At 40.8% G+C, this 24,874-nt stretch overlaps 1 protein-coding gene across 3 annotated transcripts in view; it reads right to left on the bottom strand.

Moving 5' to 3' along the window:
• Nucleotides 1-24,874, bottom strand: part of SIDT1 (SID1 transmembrane family member 1) — a 95,467-nt gene that overhangs the window by 17,879 nt on the left and 52,714 nt on the right. For all 3 annotated transcript variants that reach the window (XM_038582840.1, XM_038582841.1, XM_038582842.1), the window contains 8 exons: nucleotides 19,699-19,742; nucleotides 7,941-8,012; nucleotides 6,453-6,598; nucleotides 5,513-5,586; nucleotides 4,451-4,517; nucleotides 2,696-2,769; nucleotides 1,364-1,487; nucleotides 1,037-1,154 (listed from right to left, as the gene is read on the bottom strand). In XM_038582840.1, coding sequence (XP_038438768.1) covers nucleotides 1,037-1,154; nucleotides 1,364-1,487; nucleotides 2,696-2,769; nucleotides 4,451-4,517; nucleotides 5,513-5,586; nucleotides 6,453-6,598; nucleotides 7,941-8,012; nucleotides 19,699-19,742 — 719 coding nt within the window. The remainder of the gene's footprint in view (nucleotides 1-1,036; nucleotides 1,155-1,363; nucleotides 1,488-2,695; nucleotides 2,770-4,450; nucleotides 4,518-5,512; nucleotides 5,587-6,452; nucleotides 6,599-7,940; nucleotides 8,013-19,698; nucleotides 19,743-24,874) is intronic.

The raw sequence follows: 24,874 nt of genomic DNA, 5'->3' as shown, positions 1-24,874 counted from the left end.
AGCACAAATATAAAAATGACCGTTTCTAAAATTTGTATCCTCGCATGTGGAGGTCACTGTTAATTGCCTACTACCATCATCAGCTCTTCCCTTCCTCCTTCCTGACCGCGGATCAGTACTAACTCAAATATCTTGGCCCCATTTTCAATTCAGAAATGCATGCCTTTCCAGTCTATTTGTTTAAGCAAAGCTAATTCCAACCCCTGGTTCCATGAATGGGTCTCGTTGGTCTAAAGGTAATCTCCCTCTTTTGCTGCCATGATTGCCAACCCATGCTTGAGCCAACCAGCATCTAGGGAATAATTCTGGAATGGGCTCAGGACTATTGTAATTACTGAGATGTGGAATTATATTATTGCGGGGGGGGGGGGTTGACAAAGAACTTCCTTTGCTCTTAAATGAAGGCTCCTGGAAACCAGCTTGCTGCAGCCACCAAACATCATGAAGTAGAGACAGGAAGCCAGGACCTGCTGTAGCTACTTTTGTCATCATGAGTTTCCTAAAAGCCTGAGGATAAACATCAGCCTACGGGCTGAGGACAACCCTAGGGATCACAGAGAACTGGACCCAGAGCCACCTGATAAGTCACCTGCAAGCTTTTTATATCTTTGGATTTTCAGAAGGCAAGCCGATAACTGTCCTTATTATTTGGCCCAGTTGGACCAGGCTTTCTATTATTTTCAACCCAAAGCAGTCTAGTTGCTAAGTTAGGCCAAATTATACTAAGGGAACTTACCAGATGTCTGTTGGTGGACATTATCTGCCTTGCTGCCTAACGCTTAGCCCAATGCCCACCTGCAGATCTAACCATGGGATCATCATTCAATGTTGAGGCTTTTCTAGTCTGAAAGGTGGTCAGAGAGAAAAGATGGTACAACATGTGGAAACTAGGCCCTGTGAGGAGGTGCCCTCAAATCACTTTAGCTCACATAACATTTAGCTCACATATCATTTAACTCTTGCATGCATTTGGGGAGGGTCCCAGGACAAGACTCCTATAACTCAAATCTGTGTGATTGATGAAAATTCTAATTACCGAATTGGAAGTTGGAGTAATTAGGGCAGACATGGTAACACGCACTGAGCACTCCTTCCATCATCAATGCGATGCCCATTGCATAGAAAACACCAAAGTGTTTAGGAATCCCATACTCCTGAAAGGGGAGAAAGTGTGGTCAGTGGAGAGACACCAATTGGTGATAGAGGCATAGAATCTGGAAACCCAAGCTTCTGGCCTCCTGTTGTTCATTACACACAATCCAACACCACACCATCAAGCCAGATGTCCCTCCCCTTGGCAGATACTGTTTGGAACCATGACCCTTCCCAGCATCCATGTCTGATTTACCCGCCCTCTCCTCACCATGGCAAAGATGTCCTTGGCTTCCAGGGCTCTGCGATGGAGAATGTCCCGGCGCAAGACTATTAGCAGGAAAAGGAAGCCCAGGAGCACATGGCCCAGGTTACTGAGAATGTTGTTGAAGGCACTGCGGGATGAGAGGGAAACCATGAGAGTGGCCAGGCGATCCCAGAGATCAGAGAAGGAATGAATGAATGTATGAATGAGTACTCTAATCATTCCATGTTTTCTGCCCAGCCCAGCCTTTTCATCAGACTTAAGGACTGGTAAGTCATCAGAGATCATCTTTAACCTTACTCCTTTATTTTAGGATGCCTAGCCTGTGATAATGTGTCTGTTTCTTCTCTGAGATGCCTGACTGGCTTCCCTAACACTTACTCAATCCTCTCTTATCCTGATGGCACTGGCATGAAATGAATCCTGGGAAACAGTTGCTCCAAAGATGGGCAGTTTGGCCAAGAGTTTCAGCTACACTGTCACAGGGAATTCTCATAGATGGACCCTCATAGACAGACCCATGCTATGTGTGTTGATATTCAGCTTTGTAACTGTGAAGTGTCAGGTGGTCATAGCCAGCTGCTTTATTTCAAGAAACTGAGGCTGGTTTAATTCTGGAACAAGAAGCCTGGCTTCCAACTGCCAGGTGAATGCTCTTTCCATTTTTCCATGTTCTGGTGGGTAGAGCATAGCCTTGGAGGCAGCAGGCCAGGTTTAGTCCTGACATCACTAACAGTTGAGGGACTTTCCAAAAGTCCTTCCTTTCGATGCCTTAGCATCTTAATCTGAAGATGGGAGTAAGGATAATGCTATTTATTTAATGAGGTTGTTTAGTGGCTTAACATATGAGCATCTCATGCCCATGGAAGAGTGTCATCACAACTAGGATCTGATATTTTATTTTATTTTATTTTTAAGATTTTATTTATTTATTCACAAGAGACACACACAGAGAGAGAGGCAGAGACACAGGCAGAGGGAGAAGCAGGCTCCATGCGGGGGACCCGACATAGGACCCGATCCCAGGATTCCAGGATCACATCCTGGGCCAAAGTCAGGCTCCAAACCGCTGAGCCACCCAGGGATCCCCTAGGACCTGATATTTTAAAAAACAACCCTGCCCTCTTCTCAGCTGGTTACTCTTAGGAATGTTTCGTGAGGCCCCTATACAGGAATGAGAGGCACATATCTGGTCTCAAAACTTCTTGATTTCATCCCTCTTTACCCTTGACTGGGGTAGTTTTCCATGGCTGTCTTTAGTATTTTTAAAAACGGACATCACATCTCACAGAAAGGAATCTCTAAATGCCTCCCGGGCAGCCAGAGGACCGGGCTCACCTCAGGACACCCAAGGGGTGAGCACAGAGGAAGTTGTAGTAGCAGATATCCTGATTGCCAGTGACATTCGCCACCTGCAAAATCAAGAGTGAGAAGAGGAGATGCAGAGTTTCTCCATCTGTTGAGCTCAGCCTGAAATCACAAAAGACAGGCACTGCACACATTGATTTCCCATATAACCAGTGTTCCTTCTCAGCAGGGACGGGTCATTGTCTGCCACCTTCATATAGCACAGGCTTATTAGAACTGTCATGATATGTTCTATTTTCTAGATGCATTTGGGAGGGTATGGAGCTGTCCCATTCTGTGTGTGGAAGTGATAACCACAGGACAAGGAGACCTGAAGAAGTAAGTGTTCAGTTTATTGCCATCTCTATCATTAAGAACCTTCCTAGACCATAGCACAGCTCTATCTTCCGACAGGGCCCTGAGGTACTCAGAGAATATTGGGATTATAAGCAGTGTGCCCAAACCTTATAAAAGTCCTTGTTCTCATTGCATAGTAAGTATGGAATTGGCTAAATATTGGCTAAATGGTGCCATAAGACCATTGGCCTTCAAACTTGGCTGTATATTAGAATTGCTGGGGGTTTAATTAATATTGATGCCTGGTTCTACTCTCAGAAACTTGGATCTAATTTGGTATAGGATACAGCCTGGACACTGGGATTTAAAAGCTCCCCAGGTGATTTGGATGCACAGTAGTTTGAGAGTCACTGCATTAGAAACACCGTCACCCTTATGCTTTTAAAGTAGGCTTTCTGTATGTAATAAATGCTAGAGAAGGTCATTATGTGATCTGGACCCTAGGGTTCTATGAAGGAGCAATGAGGATTTTCAGGCTGCTTTAATTATCTCAGTTCATTTGTTTTTACTTTATTTTTGTTCTTTTTTAAAAGATTTATTTATTTATTCATGAGAGACACAGAGAGGCAGAGACACAGGCAGAGAAAGAAGCAGGCTCCCCGTGGGGAGCCCGATGCCGGACTCAATCCCTCGACCCGGGATCACGACCTGAACCGAAAGTAGATGCTCAACCGCTGAGCCACCCAGGTGGCCCTATTTTCGTTCTTATTCTATATTTTCTTAATTAATAATATCTTATTAGTTTTGTAAAGCTGTTTTTAGTTTTGCAAAAAAATATTTACCCTCAATAGAGGTACAGGCTAAATTAGACACTAGGTTTCTTTGTTTTGGTCTGGAACTTTATTTATTCTATTCATTACCCCTTGATATCAGAAGTTCAGCCTGGCAAATAACAGATATATTGATAGATATTATGACTGAATAAGCCTAAGGTAATAACTTCAAATTGAGTTAGAATGATACAAGAGGTCCCAGGCCCTTCTGTGATAAAACAATTGGGAGCTAGGTTTAAAGGTCCGTCAAAGGGACACCTGGGTGGCTCAGTGGTTGAGCGTCTGCCTTTGTCTTGGGATGTGATCCTAGGGTGCTAGGATTGAGTCTCGCAACAGGATTCCTAAGGGGAGCCTGCTTCTCCCTCTGCTTATGTCTCTGCCTCTCCCTCTCTGTGTCTCTCATGAATAAATAAATAAAAAAAATTTTTTTTTAAAAAAGGTCCATCAAAAACGAAGCAAAGGAGAAGTCCAACAGGAACTAAAATGGGAAATTAATTACTGGACTGAGCTCAAGTTATATATATATATATATATATATATATATATATATATATATATATATATATGACACCTGCAGTACGAAAGCTGGGGTTCTAGGATTCTGGGCAGCACTTACTGTCTGGTAGGTGATGACCAGCTGGATCACAGGCAGTGCATAAAACACAGCGATGGTGATGATGTTCCTAAGCAGGCAGAAAGAACCGGAAATAGTGATTTCCAAATTAACAATGGAATCTTGGCTCAACTTTTAAAATAGAATCCTTCTACCCCATAACTCTTTAGTTAATTTGTAAAAGTAATTAGAGACTGATTACACAGTTCCTGTCTCTCCAGCATCCTACTACTGCAATCATTAGTAAACCTAAAAATAACACTTGCTTCTGCTTTACTCAAATTATGGATGAGGTCCATTGCTTTAGGATATTGTCTGATTAAAAGTGATCAGAGTGTAAGTAATGGGAGATGGATCACATGAAGGAGTGTGGCTCTCTCAGAGACCTCTTAGTTCCAAAACTATGGTCCCACTCTGAAATTCCATGGGGCCCCCCCAGGCTCTTGCTTGCCTCAAATATTTGTATCCAAGTAAAAGGGAATCCTTCCAGAGGAAAGGAAGGGCGTGAGCTTGAGGGGAGGGGGGCCTCCTGCCAGGCAGATCAGCACCTCGACTTGGAGAGAGGCTACCTCTGGGTGCTTGACCACCACAAGTCTATTTGTCCCTGGCTGGGGTATCCTCTCTCAGGGTGGTTTCCAGCTCCTCTGAGATGCTGTAGACCCTTAGTCCCTGAAATTACCGGCTCTTCTAAGAGCAAGGCCGGGTGAGAAGATGGAATATCAACATATTAAGAACATAAAGGCTCAAGAAAAAAAAAAAAAAAGAACATAAAGGCTCCAGTTTAGTGTGTCTCATGGAAGGTAGTGACACGTTATTGTTATGTTGTCTTTCTGGAAATGGATTTGGTGTGCTCCCTAAGCATATGGGATTTTACTACCATTCTCATTTTTACTTCATTTGTATTTAATTTAGGGATGGCTGTCTTTTGTAGTTCATTTTTGTTTTTCTTATAGAACGTGACATGAATTATTAAACGGAAACTGGTGCCATAAGTGATTGTGGCTTTTACTAAGAAAACTTTCATTTTACTTAAAGGAACCGTGGTCCTAGTAGTCATCTACTCACCAAAAATAAATCTTATATTTTTTGCTGACAATTCTCCGGTCCTTCCTGGACAGATCTGACAGGTAAAGGAACATCTAGGATACCAAATAAAAGGAGAATGCAAGACTGTACTTGGCTTTTTTTTTTTTCCCCCAGAAAATACAAAAGAAAGCTTTACAAAATTTCAATCCAATTCCTCACTTAGGGATTAAAATTATTTAATAAAACTTTTCTTTCCATTTTTTTTCCCCAAGACACCTTAATAAAAATCCAAGTATTTTCTCTGAAATTGTAAGAATTGGCTGATGCGGAAAACCTATGGGGGGTGGGCAGGGTCTCAACTGCTTCTTTTATCTCAGGAATTGGTTTTCAGTTTTCAGAGATGTCTACTCTGTGGTCCTCGAATGATAGGATTGAAACTGGTTACTGGATACAACACAATAAATATATGCTGGAAAGAAACGAGCTTTACTCCTGAGGCCCGGTATGTGCACAACCAAGGACTTTTCCCGGGTATACCCCTAAGCGAATCTTTTCTTCCATCTGCTGGATCCCTTCCTCCTATATGGTCCTCAGTCAGCCACTTCAGACCCTGGGTGTTGCTGCTGTTGTTTTTTAAAGTTTTATTTACTTAGGTAATGTCTACCCCCAACGTGGGGCTTGAACTTACAAAGGGATCAAGAGTCCTATGCTCTTCCGACTGAGCCAGCCAGGTGCCCCCGGGCCCTGAAAACCCCGAGTAAATGCTCTACTCTCCTTGATGATCTCACTTTCTCCCTCCAGAGAGAACTGCTAATTAGCAGGGTATTGCTTTTAGCCTGTAGTTATGTTTGATCTCAAAAGCCCTTAGGGAAGTCCAGTTTCCCTTGAAAGGAAAATAAAATAAAGGAAACTGAGGCTTGCTGGAGGTGTATTTGCTGAACTTTCAGTGCTTGTCAAGAGTATGACCAGGCTGGGGTACCTTGGTCCGGATGACGTTCTTATCACTCTCAATGTCTGGCATGGTGTCGAAGTCACTCTCCTCCACGGAGCTGTCTGTGTCTGACTGGCACGTGTGCCCACCGTCGGAGGAGGACACCTGCCTGCCAGGGCTGGAGCTTGATTCCTCTGAAACAGAGAAAACTCATCTGCCTTCCAAAGCTAGGAAAGACCCATGCAGCCCATTCCTCCTCTCTGCAAAAAGCACAGTGCTGACTCATTCTTGAAAATGTTGTGTTGGTAAAAATGAACTCCTTACCCACAACACATGTTCTTTCTCTCAATTCCTCCTCAATGGACTTCTAATTTTCCCCTTCTCCTATTCATATATTTAAATTGTCTATGTCTAGGGCCAAATACATATCAAGAACATAAAGGCATCTGCTCTGTTAAGTATTTGGATGCAAAAAAATAAGATTATGCTTATATGTCATGTTTCATATTTTAAAATATGAACATAAATATATAAACATATACATGCACAGTTATGTATAGCATCCACCGCATATACGTGTAAGCACACACATATCCAGCAGCTATACATTGCTCGTGGATCAAGTATTAATACAGTGAAATCCCCCACATGCCGTAGCTATGATTACATAATGAGAACAACACTTTCGGGGAGAAGAATCCTTGTGTTCTCGTGAATGTTTCCCAGAGCAGATGGGAATTTGTGCAGCTTGATAAGCACATGAGCTGAGCCTACCTTCCGCTTTATTGCTTCTGTTCAGATAGTTAAAAAAAAAAAAAAAAAAAAAAAGCCCACAACAAACCCAGTTCTTGCAGAGCCAGAAATAAGTAGCCTGCACGAAGCCCACATGCTTCTCCAAGTTGCAGCACACCAGAGCAGGAATAAGGACTCCCAGCCCCTCTGCCCTGACATTTTAAGCGAACCATTCATAGACCCACAGGAATTCTGTCTTTCAGGCCGCACAATGAACACGGGGGGCTGCCGTGTGAATGACTAGGTTCAATTATGAAGTTGGCCAAAATGAGCAACTGTCAGGCTACAGCCATGTTCACCTGCAGCAGAGCCTTAGTCTTCTGATCGCCCTTACTCCACTGAAACCTGAGAATGAAACAGCTCGTCAATCGATGTCGGGCCCCCTGACCTCGACTCTGACACACTGTTCGTGCCCCAGACTCGGGCTGGGTTTGAAGACACCCCCATGGGGACCTTGGGAGTCAATGGCAACCATGGTAGGGCATTCTGCTCACATGTGGCTAGCACAGAAGAACAGGACTGGAGACAGAGCTGGAAGGAGCTTTCCAGATCACCCAACCAATGCATCTTATTAAAAAAAAGAACAAGGAAAAAAAAACAAAAACAAAAAGAAAAACAAGGACAATCTTACATGATGACTGCCTTGCCCACTCTCACAGCCAGTAGGGGCTGGAGGACCCTTTGTAGCCTACTCTCTGGAGAGTTAGGAAATACTTCAATGAATGGACTCATTGTAGGAAATACCTATTGCCCCGTAATTGCTTCCTTCAGGGGTGCTGGCAGCAATGGGACGTGATACCGCCGTATTACCAGAGCCTGTTAAAAAGAAACACAAAGAGGCAATGCTTTATGTCCACTTGCTGGGTAGTTTGAAGCATCAGGCCACATTTTAGGCTTTATTGTTCTTCTTACTCTACTACAAGACGCGCTAGACTTGACCTGCAAGCCAAATCCCGTCTGCCACCTGTTTTTGTACGGCCCTTGAAGTAAGAATGGTTTTCAATTTTTTAAATGGTTGGGGCAAGAAATCGAAAGAATATTTCATGATAAGGTAAAAATGATATGAAACTCAGAGTTCAGTATTCATATCTAAAGTTCTATCGAAACACAGCCACAGTCATTGGGGTACATCTGTGGCTGCCTTTGGCTATAGCGACAGAGTTGAGCAGTTGTGACCGAGACGTCTAATGTATTTGCTCTTTGGCACTTTTTTTTTTCCTTTGGCACTTTTCAGAGAAACCATCTTCTGGTTCCTGCCTGATGGGATTGCAGAATCACAAGAACAAAGGAGCACAGGTCCTGAAATCACTTTGAGGAAGGCCGCCACTGAACAGAAACATAGAGATAAACTTCTCTGATGAAAGCCCTGTAATTTGAAGGTTTTCCTTTTTTTTTTAAGATTCTATTTATGTATTCATGAGAGACACAGAGAGAGAGGCAGAGACACAGTTAGAGGGAGAAGCAGGCCCCATGCGGGGAGCCTGATGTGGGACTCGATCCTGGGACCCCAGGATCACGCCCTGAGCCAAAGGCAGACACGCTCAACTGCTGAGCCACCCAGGGGCCCCAATTTGGGGGTTTTTTAAATAGCATTTAGCAATACCCTGACTATTGGCAGGCTGAGCCCAGATAGAGAGGAAATTACTGCACTCCTTGGAGCAATAAATGATGACAACTGAGCTAAGGATATGGAAAAATATGAGATATTTTGAGATTTCTGGATCTGTTGCCAAATGTTTGTTGGCAGTGAGAGAGAAGCAGAATAAGATAATGCTCCTCAAACTTTTCCATTGAGGTACTCCTTGTAGCAGCACCGGGAGTGAACTCGTTCCTCTGAGTCTGGCGTTGGCATCTGGAACCATGCCACCGCCAGCAGCAGAGAAAAATATCTCCCAACCATCTCCTTGGTTATCAGAAGAGATGCTACCATTGGCTTTGTCCGCCTCTGAGGATGAGGCAGGGCTGAACAAGAAGAGGGGAAACCACGACTAAGTAGGGTTTCTAGGCCATCTCTCGGACTCTGACTTAATGCTACGGTATTTCCAGCAGCCACACTCGTCTGGGGAGATGCATGAGAATATTTCTTCACTGCCTCCTGAGTTTGTCAAGGATCCTGGATATTGTCAGGCTGGTGGGAAGTTCGATATGGCCTCTCTCTTCTGAGGTGAGACTGCCTGTAGCACATGCAAGCAAGACACACTGTGAGTTAACTGGTCGGTCTCGTATACTGTTGCAGGGAAATACATGTTCAGTGAAGACACATAACTGAGGATATTCTATAACATCCTCACTGTGAATACATTTCCATTTCTTCATAGAAAATACAGTTCGTTATTACACTCATGCTCCAGGACGTAACACGTAAAATGGAACCAAAGCCTCCAACAGTTCATCATTTGTCACAGCCAACCCTTCTCATCCAGTGCTTAGCCTTCCTCCCACCGGTGGGTAGTGAAAAACATTAAAAAACAATCTTATTTGTGGGCTTTATCTGTTTTTTACCCTTTGTGTGTTCACTTTCTTCATGAAGAAAAAGAATTAAATCCCGAGTTCAAAATATTTAGCCAGGTGATGAAAGACGGCCCCTGGAGACTCAATTTCCTTCTCCTTTTGGTAGCTTAGCCAAGAGTTGGCTCAGCTGGAAGACCCCAGCAAGGCCTTTGGCTCACACAACATTCCTGGCAGGCAAGGTTGTTCCCAGGCCCTCAGAATGCAGACTCCCTGGCACTGTCCCTAGGCCTGGAGATTCTCTGATATATTTCTTATTACTTCAAGAAAGCAGACATTCCTTGGCCTTTCTTGGGCTCACCCATAAATATGGAACATGGTGTCGATACTGTCTCTGCTCTTCATCCAACTTCAAGGCAGAGAAGTAAGTTATTTTCAGACTTCAAAGTTTGAGATACTATATTTTTGTGTGTGCAATAGTAGTGTCAGATGGAGATGTTGTGTATGATTTGATTGACTCTTTGACCTAGGACAGACTTGGCCATAGTTCCAGCCCAGAGCTTTGCTGCCTTGACTACTAACTATAACAAATTCCAATTACTATTCTCACCACCACTAGTACTGCTACCATAACTCATGTTCCCATTGCCGTTACTACTGCTATGGTTGCTGATGGTATTACTACTACTACTGCTACTACTACTACTATACCTCGCTAGCGTTCACTGAAACTTCAGTGTATGTCAGACACCCTTTTAAGTTCTTTACAAGAATTTACTCTTTTAATTTTTTAACGGCCCTATGAGGTAGGTACTATTATCATCATTTTAAAATAACAAAAGGAAGGCATTGAGAGATTGAGTAATTTGCCCAGAGTCCTCCAGATAGAGAGTGGTTCATTGTATTGGTTTCAGTTAAAACTTTTTTCTTTTCTTTCTTTTTTTTTTTTTTTTTCTAGAGAGAGAGACAGAGTGTGAGTGTGAGTAGGGGAGGATCAGAAGGAAGAGAGAATCTTAAGCAAGTTTCCTGCCCAGCATGGAGCACAGCATGGGGCTCAATCTCATGACCCTGAGATCATGACCCTGAGCTGAAACCAAGAGTCAGATGTTTAACTAACTGGGCCACCAAGGTGCCCTAAAACTTCTTCTTTTTTTAATATTTAATTTATTTATTTGAGAGAAAGAGAGAGAGAGAGAGAGCATGAGTAGGGTAGTGGTGGGAGGGCAGAGAGAAAGGAGAAACAGCCTCCCTGCTGAGCAGGGAACCTGATGTGGAGCTCAGTCCCAGGACCCAGACATCATGACCTGAGCCGAAGGCAGACCCTGTAACTGAGTGAGCCACCCAGGTACCCCCAGAAGTTATCTTCTTAATTGAAAAATAATACAGGGATTTTCCTTCAAAATATGAACAACTGGCAGCAAGGGTATTACTTTTATGGAATGTCCAAGAATATCTTTCAAAAGAGACAAGAAGTATAAGACTTATTTGCATCTCCACTTTAATAAACTGATACTTTAAAGAAGTATCTAAGCACAGCATTTGCTTTTTAGGTTGTCTGCTGCTGCTTGCTGATGATTCTCTATTGGGTCATGTTAGTCAGTATCTTCCTTCCGTCTAGCTCACTGTGAGGAGTCTCACAGAAACCGTGTCGTGGTCTCATCTCAGGTGATGTGGTCTTTTCTATTTTTCTCCTTTCAAGCTTAAGCTCCCTCTTTTTAAAACTTTCTATTCAAGTATAATTAACATACAGTGTTATATTAGTTCCAGGTGTACAACGTGATTCAACAATTCTATACCTTACTCCGTGCTTATCGTAAGTGTACTCTTAATCCCCATCACCCATTTCACCTGTCTCCTCACCTACCTCCCCTCTGGCAACCAGCAGTTTATTTTCTGCATTTAAAACCTGTTTTTTAATTCATCTTTTTTTTTCTTTGTTCATTTTGTTTCTTAAATTCCACACAAGAGTGAAATCATATGATACTTGTCTTTCTCTGACTGACTTATTTCACTTAACATTATACCCTCTAGATCCATCTATGTTGGTGCAAATGGCAAGATTTCATTCTTTTTTATTTATTTATTTATTTAATTTATTTTTTTTCATTTTTTCATGGCTGAGTAATATTCTTTCTTTTTTAAAAAAGATTTATTTATTTTAGAGGGGGAGTGAGAGAGAGAGAGAGACAGAGAGCAGGGGAGAGGGACAGAGGGAAGAAATCCTGCTGAGCATGGAGGTAGACTCAGAGCTCCATCTCACCACCCTGAGATCATGACCTGAGCTGAAACCAAGAGTTGGCCACTTAAAGGAATGAGCAACCTGGGTAATATTCTTTTTTTTTCTAGTAGGAGAATTTATTTTATTATTATTATTATTTTTAATAATAAATTTATTTTTTATTGGTGTTCAATTTGCTCCCTGGGTAATATTCTAGTATATATATATATATATATATATACACACACACACACACATATACACACACCACACACACACATCTTTTTTATCCATCATCTACCTATACACACTTGGGCTGCTTCCATAATTTGGTTATTATAAACAATGCTGCAAGAAACATAGGGGTACATATATCTTTTTGAATTAATGTTTTAATTTTCTTTGGGGATTACATGGCAATTCTATTTTTCAATTTTTTTGATAAACCTCCATACTGTTTTCTACAACAGCTGCACCAGTGTGCATTCCCACCAATAGTGCATGAGTGTTCCTTTTTCTCCAAATCTTTACCAACACTTGTTATTTCTTGCCTTTTTGATTTTAGCCATTCTGACAGGGGTGAGGTGATGTCTCATTGTGGTTTTGATTTGCATTTTCCTGATGAAGAGTGATGTTGAGCATCTTTTCATGTGTCTATTGGCCATTTCTATGTCTTCATTGGAGAAATGTCTGTTCATGTCTTCTGCCCATTTAAAAATTGGATTATTTGGGGTTTTTTGGTGTTGAGTTATATAGATTCTTTTTTTTTTTTGAGTTATATAGATTCTTTATATATTTTGGATATAATCCCGTATTGAATAAATCATTTGCAAATGTCTTCTCCCATTCAGTAAGTTGTCTTTTTGTTTTGTTGTTTTGTTGGTGGTTTCCTTCGGTGTGCAGAAACTTTTTATTTTGATGTAGTCCCAATAGTTTGTTTTTGCTTTTGTTTCTCTTCCCTGAGGAGACATATCTAATGTCACTCAGGCTGATGTCAAAGAGATTACTGCCTATGTTTTCTTCTAGAAATTTTATGGTTTTAGGTCTAACATTTAGTCTTTAATGTATTTTGAGTTTACTTTTGTATATGGTATAAGACAGTGGTCTGGTTTCATTCTTTTGCACGTAGTTGTCCAGTTTTCCCAACACCATTTGTTGAAGAGACTGTCTTTTTCCCATTGCATATTCTTGACTCCTTTGCTATAGATTAATTGACTATAAAAGCGTGGGCTTATTTCTGGGCTTTCTATCCTGTTCCATTGATCTATGTGTCTATTTTTGTGCCAGTACCATACTATTTTGATTACTACAGCTTTGTAGTATATCTTGAAATCTAGGATTGATACCTCCAGTTTTGTCATCTTTTTCAAGACTACTTTTTATTCGGGGTCTCTTGTGGTTCCATATAAATTTTAGGATTATTTGTTCTAGTTCTGTGGAAAAAAGCTGCATCTTGATAGGGATTAAACCTGTAGTTTTAAGGTCTCTCTTTTTAACTGTTAACCTATGTCCTCTTATAAAGGTGTAATTAAAAAAAATATCAAATGTGTAAATAGTAAGGGAAGAATGACACTAAAATCAACCCAGAATTTTTGGCATTTTGGGGTTACTGAGAAGCCCTCTGCTATGAGAAGTAGAAGTGCGCATAGGAAAATGCTTGAGGCTGAGTGAAGTAAGTCAGTCGGAGAAGGACAAACATTATATGTTCTCATTCATTTGGGGAATATAAATAATAGTGAAAGGGAATATAAGGGAAGGGAGAAGAAATGGGTGGGAAATATCAGAAAGGGAGACAGAACGTAAAGACTGCTAACTCTGGGAAACGAACTAGGGGTGGTAGAAGGGGAGGAGGGCAGGGGGTGGGAGTGAATGGGTGATGGGCACTGGGGGTTATTCTGTATGTTGGTAAATTGAACACCAATAAAAAATAAATTAAAAATAAAATAAAATAAAATAAAATTTATTTATTAATAAAAAAATAAAATGCTTGAGTTTGGTTATGTATGGTAGGAGGTTGAAATGGTTTGTGGGAAGCAATGTTTTTGTGGGTGTAAACACAGGAGAAAAATCCCCACAATAGCTAAAATTAAAGCATACGAGTGAACAAAAACAATCACTGTTATGTTAGTTGAAACCTCATTAAAGCAAAAGCCAGCTGTGTGAGTCTGTTCAGACTTGGATGTGTTACTGATTTCTGTACTCAGCTCTGGCTTGTTAGTGAGCAAGCTGTGGTTTTGATGTATCACTAGCTGCTGTTCTCACTCTGAGGCATCTGCAACACCAGTGGTTCCATGATGGACAAGAGCATCAAGATTGTCATGGGCAATACCATTGCCAGCATATAAAGATGTTTTACCTCTGTGGATGTCTACAGGCACAATTTAAGTATGAGACTGACCAACATTGGATAATAATATTCTACTAATGTTTCTAATGCCTAAGGCCTTCACCGAATGCAAAAAAACAAAGCATTATCTCCCAAACTTCAAATATAATTGTTGCTCCCAGAAGGGGCATTATATTTATATTTAACTCTGTGGTGTTTAGAAAGAATTAAACACAGAATATCAGTTTATAGGACAGGCCAAGCAAGATGTTCTGGCTGGGAATAAGCAAACATAACAAAGTTGTGAATGAGCTCATCTTAATGAAGAAACTTGTTCAGGCATCTTTTTTTCTAAACATGAACCCTTTGCCATCTGCTTACTTTACCAACGTTGAATAAAACACGCTTGCATGCTGGCTTTTTATGGCAAGTGCTCAGTGTGAGGAGAAAGACTTCCCTTCGTTTTGCACATGTTTGAATCTTTCAGGGACTTCATATTTATAACTGTCCTGCCTTCTTCTGTCTCTGGACTCAGGAAGTTGGAAGCTGAAGAGGGAGTCAGAAATGATGTGAACTCACTGCCAAAAATTTCGGTTTATGCCAATGGGCTACCTATCCCCAAAGTCTTAAAAGTTGAGGAGGGAGTTCCAGTCCAAGATGGCAATGTGGGAAGACACTGAGCTCACCTCCTCCACAGACACACCGAATCTACACCTATTTATAAAGCAATTCCTCCTGAAGAACTGAGGACTGACTGAGCAGCTTTTGCACAACTAAAGATAGAATAGCAAGAAACACAAAGACACAGTAATGGAGGGCACTATGGGAACTGCAATTGGAGGGATAGTACTGAGGGACCAGGAGCAGATTTGTCTGTCTTGGGGCACAGACAAAAACTATGGTTTAAAAGTGCAACCAGAATGTAAAAGATCCAGTCTTTGAACTCCACCAGTGGTGGGAGAACTACTGCAACTCTCTGCTGGGAGGGGCTGGCCAGGGCCTCAGGTCACCATCCCCCTCCACCTGGATAGTGCACAGGGGAGCAGGGGCCAGGTGTCAGAGCTGGCCTGCCTCCTCAGTGCACATTGGTTTTAGGGCTTCTCTCTTCAGAAAGCTAAATAAACTTTAAATACAAATATACATATGTATATAATGTATATGTGAAGCCTTTCTACTCTATTAAAATTCGCCACCAATATTAAGCTTATCTATCAAAGAGAATGTGAGGAAAAAAAGCAAAAAAGACAGGCATCCTGAGTCCCCAATGACAAGTTGGGTAAAATCTCCTCTGTTTTGGCATTCCTTTTAACCTATCACTACTCCCCAATTTCAGCAATGAAGAGGAAAAAACACAAGTCATGCTCACCTGGTCACTCTCATTGTCCCCACCCCACTGCCATCTTCTTCCCACCATCCTACTGCACTGAATGAAATGGGCTGCTTCTCTCTGGCAAGAGTTTTCCCTGCCTCCTCTTCTTGTGGTAGCCTCTGACCTCTCCCCTTCTCTAGCGTCACAATGGCACATGCAGTGGGATGAGATAACAAAAAATAAGCCTGGAGGTATTTAAAAAAAAAAAAAGTTGAGGAGAGCATGAAGAAAACCACTAAAATAAAATTTCTGTCAAAGAAAAAGTGGCAGGAAAAGTCAAGGAAATTTGGAAGAAGAAGAGGCAGGACTCGAGTTTGAGACCCACTGCCACAGAGACTGATGATGGCCTGTGCTCCTTGACTCCTCCAAACTCACACCATTGGCCTTATTCCCTCTGGACCCTGCTCTTGGCCAAGAGCAGGATTCGTCAATGGTTCCATCCAGGGAAGGATTTGAATGGCCATTTGGTTCTTCAATCTAGCAACCTGTCAGGTTTGTTTAGTTCTCTCTCACTTGAGAAAATGACCTTCTGGTATCACCAGGTTCCATGCTGACAGCTCGTGTGGCCCTGGAAGCCTGCGAACACGCCCCATTCACCTATCTCTCGTGCTGTAACTGAATTTCTATATGGACTCTTGAACAATGATGGGAAATGTGGGATTTTTCCACTGACAGAGGAAATGTGTTTAGATCACAGGGCCTTTCCTAGCAGCCCTCAGACTACCACAGAGGCCCCTGTCTTCAGTACTAAGTGGTGAGTGGAGAATATGGTGTCCGGCCCAACATACCACAGTAAAAAAACAAAAAAACAAACAAAAAACCCAAAAAAAACCCCCAAAACCCTTCGTGGCCTGAAGCAGCTCTTTACCAACACTATTTCAACTTCAGCTGGCTCCACAGTCTTATTTCCGTCTTTATCTCATGAAGTATGAAAGATGGCTCTTTGTTTTATGGCACAGTTGGGGCCAACGTCAACATTTTTCCAATAGAATTTAAGAAAGACCGGCAGGCAAATGAAAGAAAAACAAACACCAGGACGCTGACAGATCTTCCAAATGAAGCCTTCCTGTTGTCACAGAACTAACACAGGGCTGCCCCCCCTCTGCTGGCCGGTAGGACCTGGCTCCAGATCTTCCACCTCAAGCGCACGCAAAGTGAAAGCGTGAGGCCAAGCTCCTCGGATGCCTAGGTCCACACTACTTTGGGTGGACCCCGTGAGGAGTCTAATGGGATCCTCCCCTTTCAGACGCTGCGCCTAGCATCTACTCTGGCTGCCAGCCCCCAGGGCATTTCCGGTAGCTCTGAGCACCCCTGAACTTCTGGTGGCCCCCACAATCACACTCACCCTGGCCCTTGGGTGACATTTCTCTATCCTTGCTCCTCGGCAAAGGTCCCTCCCCAGAATGTCTCACATTAGCTTTCAGAGACTGTCCCTCACTTGCTTCTGTCTCTTGCTCCAGGCTGGTTTCTCAATGCTCCATCTGATAGGCTTAAAAGAGTCGCTAACTGGTTCTTTCCTAGGGTGGAATGTGTCTTCTCTGCTCTTGTCCTCAGCACCTGGGTCTTGTCTCACTTGTCATGTGCATGTTTCCAGTGTAGCCTGTCTGCGTAACAAAGGCTCCTTATTTCTTCCCATTTCAAAGCCCTTTGTGGTGAAGCATCCCATTCCCTACTTCCTAACTAAGCTGGGATTCTGTTCAGGTAACCTCATCTGGCAGTCTGTGTGCTTAAGTCCGATATTCTCAATTGGGGGTAGAGATGGGGAGGGGTGGCATTTTGCCCCCAAGAGGACAAGTGCCAATGTCTGGAGACATTTTTATTTGCCACCAGGAGGGAGTGTACTACTGGTTTCCAGTAGGTGGAGGTGCAAAAGGCAGTTAAACATCCTATAGTATATGGGTCAGCCCTAACAACAAAGAATTATCTGGCCTGTAATGTCAATAATGTTAAGTTTGAGAAACACAGGTCTTAGAGGAAGATGATCTCATCTTAGCTCTGTAAGTAGGCTTGATCCATCTGTAGATAAATCTACTCCTTTGCAGCGACTGATTTAACAATAAGCAAATAATCTGCTCTACGCCAGTGAAACATGAGAAGTAATGGGAGCTTCTGAAAAAGTCCTTCCTTTTGGACATTGTGTGGTGAGAGCGTCATCCTAATTCACCTCGCCGCCAGCACTTGGAAGCAAAGCAGAGTCAAAGGAATGGTGGGGAAAACAACCAGGGCCACTAGACTCAGTCAACCCTGAAGCCCACCCCTCTGCTCAGCCTACAAGGAGAGGAGCCTCTTTATTGTTTAAGCATGTTTTGGGATCTATTTTGCTGTTATTTGCAGCCACGTAAGTCCTAACTGATGCATCTTTACTCTTTCTTCCTTTCTCCTCACCTTCCTCCTTCCCTCACTGCCTCCCTCCCTCCCTTCACTTCATTTCCTCTTTCTTTCTTACTATTTTTCTTTCTCTTTCTCTTTCTTTCTTTTTCTTTTTTTCTTTCTTCTTTTTTTCTTTCTTTCATCATTCATTCATTTTTGCTTGTCACCTGAAGGGTACCTGTAGCTCCTAACTAATTTTCACAGCCTTCTTGATCTTGGACAATGATCTGGCTAAAGTCTCACCTCTTTCTACCTACACTTCACTGTTCAGGAAACTCTTCTGAACACGAAAATTCCTTTAATAATCATTGCAATATAAACATGTTTTCACTCATACAATAAAAATAACAGACCATCATTTCACAAGCACCAGTTGGATCTGACATATCAGGCTTTCTAAGTTCAACTAGGATCAAAATAAGAGCAACACTTGGAGAGCCCTAGAAGAAAAGGATGAGATCCAGAGAGAAGATGAATTTATTTAAACAATTTATGAATACAAGGGAAAGTAGTACTTTGTATTTTAAAGATACTAGAGTGAGTGTCCTTTCGTAGTCTTTCATACTGCTAGTTGGATGTTATCAAAACCAATTGCATAGGTGGCTGGAAAAAATAAACATGCTGACATTGTGAAGAAACAAGTCAGAGGAAGGCTGGAGAAGCAGCACAGTGAGAATGTTCCTGCTGGGTGGGTGGGGGATCAATTTGTGTCTTTCTAATATTCTGTATTAAGTACAGAAAAGACAGAACTAAACATCTGCTGCATGTGACTGAAAAATCAAGTCTTGTTTCATCGTTCCTTTACCAAATAATCACTCTATGCCAAATAATTCATGAACACTGAGTAACTCACACTGATTTAGAGCTCAAAAATGAGGACATTTACAAAAGGTATACACTTCCAGTTATAAAATAAATACGTTCTGGGGATAAAAGGTGTGGCCTAGTGACTGTAGTTAATACAAATATTGTATATTTGAAAGTTCCTAGGAGAGTAGATCTTACAAGTTCTCATCACAAGGAAAAAAAGTTGTAACTATGTGTGTTGATAGATGTTAAGTAGACTTATCCTGGTGACCGTTTTTGCAATATATACAAATATCAAATCCTGTGTTGTGCACCGGAAACTTATACAATGTTACATGTCAATTATTTCTGAATTAAAAAAATAAGGACATTTAATATTTTCTACGTTTTGATAAAAAGATCAGGTAACTGAATTCCTTTGTTTAAATTATCAGAGTGGAGGAAAAGACATATTACAATGGTCAAATAATAATCAGTTACTCCGGATTTCCCAAAGTTATTATACTCTTTATTATACTAACTAGTCTCAAATATTTCAGACTTAATATTTAAGCCTCTATCTCAATTTGAGAAAAGTGAACTCTGTATCAGAGCTGACACAATAAATTCTTATTATTGTTCACAAGTCAGTTTTGGGATAACAGATGTGAACAATTTACATCCAAGAAAAGATTAAACTTAAAAAAAAAAGATGCATGGCTGATAAGTGGGCTATGGGTAACTGCAAGGAATACTGTGAGCAAAGGTTCTTAGTATGAGCTCCATATCTCAGTAATTATCAACTACGAAGGCTGGTTCTCACTAGCTCTGCTTTCTCTAAAAAGTGCAGGTTAGATTACTCTGTGGGATAGGAACCAAGGGAGGCTTTGGAAATTACAAAAAGCAGAGAGACAAAAGAAGTACCAAATGGGATGTTGCCACATACTTGATATCTTTTGAATTTGAAACCAGCAGTTTTTCTTACCATCACTGGAACCAAAGCTTCCACGGATGGATTTTCTTTGAAACCTGTAAACAAACACACACACGTTTTTAAGAAGACAGTGAAAACCTCAGCATTTTACATTTGTTCCGTATAGACTTTGGTGCAGAGTTGTCTGCTAGGATCTCTTAACAATGAGCCTTTGCAATAAATAAATAAATAAATAAATAAATAAATAAATAAATAAATAAAACAAAACAAAACAATGAGTCTTTGCAAGTGGAGAAACTGTAATTCTGATACGTTGCTGGCGAGACTGTAAAATGGTTGTGCCACTTTAGAAAACTCTTCAGCAGTTCCTCAGAAAGCTATACATAGACTTACCTTATGACCCAATTCCACGCCTAGGCATGTATCTACATACATAAATTCATTAATTTATTTTCGGATTCATTTGTTTTCATATAATTCACATATCATAAACTTCATCCTTTCGTGTGCACATTTCAATGAATTTTAATATGTTCACAAAACTGTACAATCATCACTATTATCTAATTCTAGAACATTTTCATAACCCCCTAAATTAAAAACCTATTAGCAGTCATTCCCTAATACCCACTCCTATACTTTCTGGAATCCATGAATCTACTTTCTGTCTCTATGACTTTGCCTATTCTGGAAATTTCATATAAATCATACTATAAGGTGTTCTTTTCTTATTGGCTTTATTCATTAAGTGTAATCTTTCAAGTTTCATCTATACTCCAGTCTTTTATGACTGAGTGATGTTCCTTTGTATGGATACATCATGTTTAATTTATTTGTTTACACTCAATGGACATTTGGTTGTTTCCATGTTTTGACTGTTGAATACACTGCTATGAACATTTCTGAACAAGTTTTTGTGTGGACATATGTATTAAGTTCTCCTGGATATACCTAAGTATGGAAGTGCTGGGTATGAACTAACTCTATGTATTTTTTTTTCAAACTTTTCTACAGAAGCTTTATAACAGGAACTATTATTCCAACTAGTATTGTATAAAGTTTCAATTTCTCCACATCTTTATCAGCTCTAGCTGTTTTTCATTAAAAAATATTATTGCCATCCTAGTGGATAAGAAGTGATATCTCATTGGTTTTTTGATTTGCATTTTCCTGACGGCTAATGATGTTGAACATCTTTTCATATGCTTATTGGCCACTTGTATATCTTCTTTGGATAAATACCTAATCAAAGTCTTTGCCCATTTTATTTTTCTTTGTATCATTGGCTTGTAAAAATTCTTTATATAGTGCGGATACTAGACTCTTATCAGATATATAGGTTGCAAGTATTTTGTGTTGTATTTTCATTTCCTTGACAGTGTCCTTTAAAAGAACAAAAGTTTGGCAAATCGAACGTCAATAAAAAATATGTGTATATAAAATTTTTTTTTAAATTTTTAAAAAGCACAAAAGTTTTGGGGCCCCTGGGTGGTGCAGCTGGTTAAGCACCTGACTCTTGGTTTTGATTCGGGTCGTGATCTCAGGGTCGTGAGACTGAGCCCCTTGTTGAGCTTCATGCACAGTGTGGAGCCTGCTGGAAATTTTCTCTCCCTCTCCCTCTGCCCTTCCTACTTTTGCTCCTCACACTCTCTCTCAAACAAAATAAATAAATCTTAAAAAGAAATCATAAATGTTTTAACTTTGATGAGGTCTAGTTTATCTCTTTTTTTTTTCTTTTGTTATTTGTGCTTCTGGCGTCCTAAGAAACTATTGCCTAATCCAAGATCACAAAAGATTTACACCTAAGATTTACACCAAGATTTGTTTTCTTCTAAGAGTTTTACAGATTTGGCTCTTATATTTATGCTCTTTGATTTGTTTTGAGTAAATTTAAAAAAAAGATTTTATTTTTTTATTTTTAAAGTAATCTCTAGACCCAATGTGCACCTCAAACTCACCACCACACAATCAAGAGTTGCATGCTCTTCTGAGTGAGCCAGCCAGATGCCCTTTGAGTTAATTTTTTCATATGGTGTGAGGTAGAGGTAAAACTCTGTTCTTTTTCAGGTCAATACCCAGTTGTATCAATATCATTTGTTGAAAAGAACATCCTTTCTCCATTGAATTGTCTCAGTACCCTTGTCAAAAATAGATTGATTATAAATGTGAGGTTTTATTTCTGAACTCTCAATTCTATTCCATTGATTTATATGTCTTTGTAGAATTTTGATTATATAGTTTTGTAGTAAGTTTTGATATCAGGAAGCATAAGAATAAGATCCCTAGTTTTGTTCCTTTATTTTTTTCATGACTACTTTATTATTATGGATCCCTTGCATTTCCATATGAATTCTAGGATCAGTTTGTCAATTTCTACAAGAAAGTCAGGTGGGACTTTGATGGGGATTATTTTCAATCTGTAGATCAATTTGGGGAGTATTATCATGTGTTTCAGTTTCTATTGCTGCTGTACTAAATTATCACAAACTTAGTGGCTTAGAATGATAAAAATTTATTGCTTTACATCTCTGGATGTCATAATTCCAAAATACATCTTATGTAGTATCAAGCAGAGCTGTATTCCTTCTGGAAGCTTTTGGGGGATTACCCTTTCCCTTCCTTGTCTAGTTCCCATAGGCTGCCTGCATTCCTCAACTCATGGCCTCTTCCTCCAGCTTCCAAGTGCACTGCTCCAACCTCTGCTTCCATCATCACATCTCCTTCTTCTGCTCTTGACCTTCTTGCCTCCCTCTTACAAGGACCTTTGTCATTAGATTATACCCACATGGATAATCCAGAACAATCTCTTTAACTTTATGACATCTATAAAATCTCTTTTGCCATGTAAAGTAACATGTTCACAGGTTCTGGATATTAGGATGTGGACATCTTTTGGGGGCCATTATTTTACTACACCAACTGAACAATATTAAGTCTTCCAAACCACAAACAGGGGATGTCTTCCCATTTATTTAGGTCCTCTTTAATTTCTTTCAAGGGCCATTATTTTACTACACCAACTGAACAATATTAAGTCTTCCAAACCACAAACAGGGGATGTCTTTCCATTTATTTAGGTCCTCTTTAATTTCTTTCAAAGATTTTAAACAAATCTTTATTTAGTTTGTTAAATGTATTCTTTTTTTTTTTTTTTTTTTATGATAGTCACAGAGAGAGAGAGAGAGAGGCAGAGACACAGGCAGAAGGAGAAGCAGGCTCCATACACCGGGAGCCCGACGTGGGATTCGATCCCGGGCCTCCAGGATCGCGCCCTGGGCCAAAGGCAAGCGCCAAACCGCTGCGCCACGCAGGGATCCCTGTTAAATGTATTCTTAAGTACTTTATTATTTTAAAAATATCTTTATTTTATATATAGAGTGAGCGGGGTTGGGGGTGGGGAGGCAGAGGGACAGAGGGAATCCTTAAACAAATTTCCCACTGAGCGCAGACCCCAATGCCGGGCTCGATTCCAGGATCCTGAGATCACGATATGACCTGAGCTGATCAAGAGTCAAACACTCAACCAACTGAGTCACCCAGGTGCCCCAAATATGTCATTGTTTTTGATGCTATTGAAAATAAAATCGTTTTCTTAATTTCATGCTTGGATTGTTCATTGCTAGTGTATAGAGATATAACTGATTTATTTTTTTTAAATATTTTATTTATTTATGAGAGACAGAGAGAGAGAGAGAGGTGGAGACACAGGCAGAGGGAGAAGCAGGCTCCATGCAGAGAGCCTGACGTGGGACTCGATCCTGGGTCTCCAGATCAGGCCCTGGGCCAAAGGCAGGCACTAAACCTCTGAGCCACCCGGGCTGCCCTATTTTTTTATTTTTATTTTTATTTTTTTTTTAATTTTTATTTATTTATGATAGTCACAGAGAGAGAGAGAGAGAGGCAGAGACACAGGCAGAGGGAGAAGCAGGCTCTATGCACCGGGAGCCCGATGTGGGATTCGATCCCGGGTCTCCAGGATCGCGCCCTGGGCCAAAGGCAGGCGCCAAACCGCTGCGCCACCCAGGGATCCCTATTTTTTTATTTTTTATATCAATCTTGTATCCTGTAATCTTGATGAACTCAGAGTTCCTTTTTGGAGGTGATGAGAATTAGATAGTGGTGATGGCTGTTACAACTGTGAATATACTAAAAACCATTGAACTGTATATTTTAAAAGGGTGAATTTTATGGTCTGTGAATTACATCTCAGTAAAACTAACGCTAAAAAAGCGAGATATATCATTTGTGAATGTCTATCAGACACTGAAATGTGAATTACTGTCTTCTCACAAAATGAGCCTCTTTTGGATGTGAGGTTGGACTCAGGGAGGAGGAAAGTTAGGGAATATATGTGCTTGTGTTCTTTCAGTACGTGCTCTTATTTACTTCCAGATGGCAACTCTAGAAGTTGCACACTCCTGATCCTGCTATGTTTGGTGGAAGAACTTCTCTTCATATCCCTTTTGTTCCTAGACACAGCAAACTCATCCCTGCCTCAGGCCCTTTGCTCTTGTTCTCTGCCTGGGCCACTCTCTCCCCACGTCCTTCATGGCTGGCTCCTTCTTGCTCTTAAAGTCTTGCTTCTGAGGGAACTTCCTTGCTGAACAAACCAAATCTAAAGTAGTTTCCCCAATCTAATCATTCTCTATCACACTATAGAGTTGTTTTTTACCCCTCCTGTCACTAGCTGAAATCATTTGCTTTATTAATTGCATGCTTGCTTATGTGTTTCTCCTCTGTACAATATAAACTCTATTAGAGCAGGGATCTAGACTGTCTGTTCACCACTGCATCCCTAAACTCTGGAATGGAGCCTGGCACATAGGAAGTGATAACTATATATTTGTTGAATGAAAAAGGCATATCATTAAGGAGAGCAATTAGAATTTGGCCCAACTGTTCTAGGCTCTGGTAAAGTCCCTGTTTTTTAAAAAAATTAAGTTTAAAATTTTAATTCCAGTATAGTTAACATACAGTGTTTTATTAATTTTTTTTTTTTTGGAGAACCTATTTTTATTCCTGGTTGGGACCCTGAGTCTCTCTTCTCTCCATGTAGAAGGGTACAGCAGTGTCAGGGCACAATGAGGTCAGTATCTGCTCCTCACCAAACCACCCCCACCAGCCTCTGGGCCACTGCTCTAATGCCAACTGATGAGGAGCTGAGCCAGCCAGCTTTCCTCAGGACGGACGATGGCTTCATGAGAAACACAAACATATTCGCAGTAAA

This window comes from Canis lupus, chromosome 33 (genome assembly GCF_011100685.1).
Source record: "Canis lupus familiaris isolate Mischka breed German Shepherd chromosome 33, alternate assembly UU_Cfam_GSD_1.0, whole genome shotgun sequence".
NCBI classification, from domain to species: Eukaryota; Metazoa; Chordata; class Mammalia; order Carnivora; family Canidae; genus Canis; species Canis lupus.
This window is presented reverse-complemented; position numbering and strand designations above follow the sequence as displayed.